General features: G+C 34.0%; 1 protein-coding gene across 1 annotated transcript; it reads right to left on the reverse strand.

Moving 5' to 3' along the window:
• Nucleotides 1–3,259: 3,259 nt before the first annotated feature.
• On the reverse strand, nucleotides 3,260–5,665 carry LOC149567201 (Pentatricopeptide repeat (PPR) superfamily protein). The gene has a single exon (XM_089820384.1). It carries the CDS (start codon nucleotides 5,384–5,386, stop codon nucleotides 3,878–3,880), a length of 1,509 nt encoding a protein of 502 aa, XP_089676510.1. The 5' UTR covers nucleotides 5,387–5,665; the 3' UTR covers nucleotides 3,260–3,877.
• Nucleotides 5,666–7,532: the final 1,867 nt, after the last annotated feature.

Here is a 7,532-nt window from a genome sequence, read left to right on the forward strand (position 1 = left end):
CCATGGCATAAAGTGGGCCATGTTGGAATGACCTCACCAAATTAAATGGAAGACAAGATAAAGGTATGTATCATATTGTGTTAAATAAATTAACTAACACTACATTCTTTGGCATTTGTTTGTATAATTTTTATGAGAGGTGAGCTCCACAATAAGTATGTGTGAATATATTATAATAATGTTTATTTTCTTATAAACACATTATAGTATGTTGATTAGGATAAGATCATTAATAATAATATTATAATGGAGATTTATAATTATAAAAATGATTAATTATATTGAAATAATAGGGATCATTTTCAAGGTATTATGTTTTTATAATTATCCTTGTCTTATTGAAAATATCTTATATTGAATTTCATATTAGTCTATCTCTTATTTATTTCAATGCGTAGTATAAGAGCTATGTGCCTTGATCTTTTCTTCCGAGAGCGTTCTTGCAAGAAAAAAAAAAAGGAAGATTGAGATTTAGAGGGAACTTGGCATTTCATTAGAGGCAACCTTGAAAGAGAGGGAGCAAATAGAGAAGATGATTTGGTCAACCTTCAGTGATCTCGATCTTATCAATTTAGAGGAAGTAAACCATGTTGAGATGAATTCTCCAGTGATAAATAAATTATAGAAGTCAAGGGGATTGTGATTCATATAACTCGTGGGATAATAACAAATGTTCTATTCCCACCTGGACCTACTTTAGAGGGGAGATGTTTCATTCAAAGGCAACCTTGGACAAAGAGAGGGAGAAAAAAAGTTGATATCAGAGGTCATAAGATTGATATCAGAGGTAATGAGTGCACTCCTTTGTAATACATTCTTATCTATGAGAGATAAGCTTGAGGTGAAAACCTTATTATCTGATATGTTTCATGATGGATGTTATAACACCACATGACATATTTGTGGTGACTTCAAGTTAACCTTTCTTGTCATATTTGTACAAGCTTACCCCCTGTGTACATCATGAAGAAGTGATGACTTCTAAATGATTATCACTTGTATCAGGAGAAGTTGTAAAGTGACGTCCTTACAATAACTTGTAGCATGATTCAATTTTGTGAAATTGTTTCATGTAAAGGCTTTATCTTATAAATCAACAACTAGGCGGTTGATATAATTAATTTGATTATCTACAAGTTGCTTGTATAGATATATTTTCGGTGCTTGGTGTATATCTTGCCTTGATATTCTGATAGGCCATTACCACATTGAGTACTTGGTGGATATCATTTAGTTGATGTTCTGATAGACCATTACTCAGAGTATTTGGTGAATATCATTTGATTGATTTTCTGATAGGCCAATGCTCATGTTACCAAGTATGATATCAAATAGTAATTGGTGAATATCATATGTTAATATTCTGACAGGCCAATACTTACATGATATCATATTCTAGAAATCTTCTGATCAAAGATTTCCTACATGTGTTATTTTTGAAATATTACCTATGGTGTAATATCTATGTGTTTTATCCTTCTTCATTAAGAGGGAGAGTTAATGTTATAATTTTGTTGGATAAATTATATTATATATATGGGATATATAATATATGACAAATATTATATATGGAATAATTAACTTATATTAAGAATGATATATATATATATATATATATATATATATATATCTTATTATATATATTGTTATATAACAATTATAATATATTGAGGGGATATTACTTGTATTATAACTATAACTAATGTAAGTTAATATGTTAAAGAGACATGTCTCTTCAAGAGACATGCCTCTTTATTTCACATATATGTTCATTCATATAGTAAGTTAAAAAACACATAAAATTCCATAAGTGTTATTACAAGTTATAGATCCTATTTCACTAACATATGCCCAAAGTTTAGCTTAAGTAAACTAGAGATAATAAGTGACTTAATAATTAAATCAATATGATTTAATTAATAAGAAATTTTTTTATTACTCTAATAGATACATTTGATGATGTTTTTGGGAGTTATTGCTTGTACCTTAGGGGCACTATCTTCACGAGGAATAAAGGAAAGTACATGTGGTTAAAGATAGGATGGACTATTTTGTCAACCAACATTAAAGCAAACCTAAGCTCACCTTGGTAAGAGCAACCAGTCAAAGACTCAAAACATTCATTGAAGGAAGTACAAACATTTGTTTTAACTTATATGATTGCTTTTTATTATTACTTATGCTATCAAAAGGTTGAAACTTTGAAAGGTTTAGATAAGTTGTCGCACTTTTTTCAAAAAGTAATCCAAGCCAGCTTGCTACTAGAAAAGGAGGTGAAGGATAAGATTCACTTGCTACCCAAGTCTCCTTTAGCAAATGCTAGCTTGTATCGGTAATCAGTTTTAAGTAATCATGATGTAAAAAACAACTTCAACAGTTGTTGGAGCAATGCTCATTTGCTCAAGTACTTCATCATGTAGATCACCCATAATCAAATACAAAAGGATGCTTCTGGAAGAATGTGTATAAACCACAGAGAATTGAATAAGATCATTTCCAACATGAAGTAAAGACTCTTGAATATAGCATGTTCATACAACAAAGGATACATGGAAAAGCAGCTGTAGCATATTAAGTATTTAACAAAATTCCATCTGAAATCCAGGAAGCACCAAGTTCTATAAAGGAGGATATATGGAAGACAATATTCAAAACAAAAGTAGGTTTATGCTAGTGGTTAGATCTTGCTTTTTGCTTTTCAAATGTATGAGATGATTTTATGAGATTGATAGATGATGTATTAAAGACGATTCATACAGGCGTGTGACAGCATATTGAGATGATAGATTGGCTTTTAGTGTTTATTGATACTTGGAAAGAACATATAACCACTTTGAAGTGAAAAGTCTTTAAAGAAAAACATATCTTTTGGGTAACAATAAGAAATATGAATTTGGAGAGTAATCACTTGTATATTAAGCGGACACGTGTGAAAGAGACCAAGCAAATGTTGGAAGTGGCCAATGAGCTCCTCAATAAAGGGGAGGAGGAAGCAGGGGGAAGGCAGCAGCCAACCCTGGTGCTTTTCAGTGTGTCCCACCAAATAAGCACATCTTTAAGGCATCTTCAAATCAAAAGACAGTTTTCATCAGGGAAATGTAATATATCAAAACAGTAAAGTCCAACATTGAAGCCACATTCATTTCGAGATAAAGATAACAAAGAATTATGGATGTGTAGCTGTAAGCATGAGAAGGCAGCAATGCTTAAAAGAATCACAACAAAGGTAACATAAAGAAGTTCTCTAGTGTCAAGAAAATTGTTCAAAGTTTCACACTTTTAAATAAAATTTGCCTCTGAAAATACAGTTGTATTTGGAAAGATGACCATTTCTAAGGGTTACAAATACATTCTCCAATAACACTAGTAAGCCTTAGTCAGAGCTTTAACATCGACATATGGCTGCAAAGAAAGAACATTTCCACCTCTGTGCTCAAAAACATCCTTTCCAGCTGCTGTTCCCTGATAAATATAGGCTTAATTTACAATGTGAATGAAATAATCATTGGAATACCTATCATATGAATAAGAACCCTGGAAATGAATCTGCTCCTCTGTTGCAAATCCAAACCCAATAAATATTTGCTGAAATGATTTCAATCATTTAGACAAGCTCACCCAAACCTATTAGTTATACAGGTTTTATCACACTTCATCTTTAGCTGAAAATTTCCATGTGTCCCATGCCAAAATCTCAATTTTGGTTACTGATTCAACCAGGTAATGTTTTCAACTCCAATGAATGTACATTGACATCTCCTCCTCTCTATTTGAAGGCATTCTTCTTCATGGATAGAAATAATCCGCACCTGATAAAGTAGTGAGACCTCACTGAAATGCTTTCTTTCAAACAAGAATTTTCTCAGATAAACTCTTCTCATGTATAAAGCACATTCTTCACCGATTTCACATAGTTATGTCTAGCTTCTATTCCAAGTTCAATCTTTTCACATAATTCTGCTGGCAAACCTGTATGCCCTGCTTTCCTAAGAGCATCTGTAATAAGCTCATATGTGTAAGATCTGGGAATACTCTTTTCCTCCACCATTTCTATCAAGAGCTTGCAAGCTTCATCCAACCTGCCCATTTCACATAATGCATGCAAAATCGGTGTATAAGAACTAGATGTGGGAGTGATGTTATTCCTCTTCATCTCCTTCATCATGTCTTTGGCTTTATCCATTTCATTCACAGTGCTATAGTACCTGATGAAGGAATTATAAGTGACTTTGTTAGGAGCACAACCGTTCTCAGACATGTGATGGAAAAGCTCTAGGGCACGATCAATTCTATACTTCTTACAAAGCCCATCAATCAAGCAATTGTAAGTAACAACATCTGGCACAAAACCATCATCACACATATCCCTAAACAGCCGATTGGCCTCATACAATTTCTTACCAACTAGCTTACTATCTCCTGTTTGCATACTGTATTTACAATGACTGCTAATAAGAATTGTATAGGTGAAAGTATCTGGAGGACAGTTAGACCAAGGCGTTTTCATCTGATCAAACAAAAACCTTGCCTTCCTATAATTTCCTACCCTACAAAGGGCATTAATGATGGTGTTATATGCTATTATATCTGGTTTGCAATGGAATTGCTTCATCCTATAAAAACAAGCCAGAGCTTCCTTTACCAGACCCTCTTCACCGAGGACCTTTATAATAGAGGTCAGAGTCTTTGTTGTGACCAGATCAGCCTTTTCCTTTATAGCCATTTCATGAAGAAATCTCCACAACATTTTCAACTTGTTTGCCCTAGCTAAGGTCCATGCCATTTCCTGGCAAGTGAGCTGAGTATGTTCAAACTCACTTTGCTCTTCAGCCCATGAATAGAACCTCAAAGCTTTATCAACACCCACCTTGACAATTAAAGGATTTCTCCTAGTAGGTGGACCTTTTATAGGTCGATTTTCTTCTAAGGCTTGGGCTTCTTTCCAGAGACATCTCTGTACAATTGGGGACCTTCTTCTCGAATCCTTTTGAGTACCATGGGACTCGGCATTTCGCAAAAACTTTCTCTGGGTGGCTCTCAGAACCTCGCAAACAATATCAGGCGTCAATGTTTTTAGGGCAAGTGCATCAAGACCCGTTTCTGTATCTTCCCTATTAATAATGATCTCCATGATTTTGCCAACAATACAGGAAAACAAAGCACAATCCTTTATGGGTCCATGAGAACAGAAATGACTAACAGTTACCGGTGATGAATGTGAAGTGTTAGAGGTATATAGGGTTGAGCAAACAGTGTGAATCGGAGAGACATGTTTGTTTTTTGATGTCTTGCACGTTTGGGTGTAGTTGAATAAAAAGGGAGTGCGTTCGAAAGTTAGAACAAAAGGAGGCCGCAGAGGCAGTCTGCTAAGTAAACTCGAAGGCATTGAACCTTAGCTCACCTCGCTTGGATGTTCGTTCTGCAGACTTTTCCTGCTTATTCCTCTGCCTCGCTAATTCTCCTGAAGCGAACAGATCTGCCTCAATATGTTGTATATCATTTCGAATTTTCCAATCCGCTAAACCCGCAGGGGGGTTTATCGTTGGCTTGCGTTTTGGAGAATGCACATTTCTGCACTACAATTGAAATCAGAAATTCCATTCGATTATTGCTCGAGGAAAAACATCGATCACTATGTTGCAGTGTCCTTTTATACCGTACAATTTGGATTCCATTTGTTTTACCTATATTATGTTTCATTGTCCTTTTATAATGTAAAATTTAGATTCAAATTCTTTTATCTATATTTTATAAATAAATAAGGGTTGAGCTAAATTTGTTGATTTATATTATATGAGTGGTGCATATGAACTAATTTCTCATTATCATAAATAGTTGATTCAGTTTTTATTGTATCTAAAATTTGTTCATATGTATGAAGTATTGAGATTATTTTAGGGATCATTCATTTAAATGTTAGCTTGATTCAAGCATACTTAACGATGAAGTTTCGAATAAAATCAATCTCACTTAGCTTGTTATCCTATTTTGAGAACCTTACTTAAAGATACTATTAACTAGTCAATAAACACACATCAAGTATTTTTCAATGTGATTTCTAGTCAACATTTCTCAAATATATATAATATTTTTTGATATAGCTTAACATTTTACTAATCTATCCCCTATTAACAAAGAGTGAAATGTTTATCTTTCTTCTAATCCACATGATAGAGTAACCTAGAAAGAGCCCAAGGTTGGTTGGGTGAAGATAAATTTTGGTAGGGCCTCTACAAGCAACCTTGGCCCAAGCATAACAGGATGTGTGGTGAGAGATCACACAAGAAAAATTCTTAGTTAGATTTTAGAATTCTCAAGAGAAATGATAAATAACATAGCTAAATTCTAAGTTGCTCTATTAGACTTAATATGCATTATGGATTTGAAAGCAAACTATCTACATTTGGAGGGCAACACTTTAATCGCAATAAAATGCTATCAACTAAAATTTCTCCCAATTGGAAGCTTCAAAGATGGTTAAAGACAATATGACAACTCGTAAAAATTAGCAAAATTCAAAATAGCCCATGTGATTTGTAAAGCCAACACAATAGCTAATGAGCTTGCTGAAAAGGTAGTTAAGTAAGCTTCAAGTGCCAAGTCAAACAATCTCTATGGGCTGAATGTCATATCCCAACATCAAGAGGATGTTTCAGACAAAGGTGCTAGGTGATTAAACCATTTTAAACATATATCATGCTACCTCATAAGTGTGGGTGGAGACAAATAGAGAGGATTCATAAATACTTAATCACTAGCAATATCAATGTCAAGGCCTTGGTGCCTAATGAAATCCTATTAGCAAAAGTAGACATGTACCTATTGGAGGTGGCAATGATAACACACTTAATAAGCTATTTAAAGAAACTCACAAATATGGATAACCAACGTTCACCCAAAATTGCAATGAAAGAAGGTTTGAGTCGCAAGAAGAAAACTTGGATGAAACAAAGATAAAGTGGTCAAGCACATTGAGAATCAAGTTGCAAGATTACCCTTCTAATAATGTGGAAATAATGTAGTTTGTCATGGAATTTTTTAAAAATTGCTATGTAGTCTCATAACATGGGTAAGAAATTTTTTTTAATATCAAAGTGTTCAACCCTTCCGGGGGACTTGGAGATTAAGCTTACTTAGGGACAACTATTAAAGGCAAGGCTAGGGTGCTAGCAACTCAATTGAAGACTGGCTCACATCATCTTAGATGTGAGACAAGTAGATGGAAAAGGCCCAAAGAGGAGTGAGAGGAGAGAATTTGCAAGTTTTGCAACAAAAAAAAGGTGTGGTTGAGACTGAATGACACTTTCTCATTGAGTTCACTACATATGAAGACATATAAGCCCAGTAAAGGGTCATCTTGGAGGCTAGAATAATCATACAAATTTATTTGAGGAGGATAATATGAGGTAGGTTGATAGTTTGATTGTCAAGATTCATAGTACAAGATCTAATTTGGAAAGGAATACAGAGTTGGTATAAGGCTACAAATTATCTCTTGGATGTCATTAACAATCTTCATGCATTCATTCATT

Source organism: Cupressus sempervirens, chromosome 3 (assembly GCF_028749045.1).
Source record: "Cupressus sempervirens isolate cs-2001-9-10 chromosome 3, ASM2874904v1, whole genome shotgun sequence".
Taxonomy (NCBI): domain Eukaryota; kingdom Viridiplantae; phylum Streptophyta; class Pinopsida; order Cupressales; family Cupressaceae; genus Cupressus; species Cupressus sempervirens.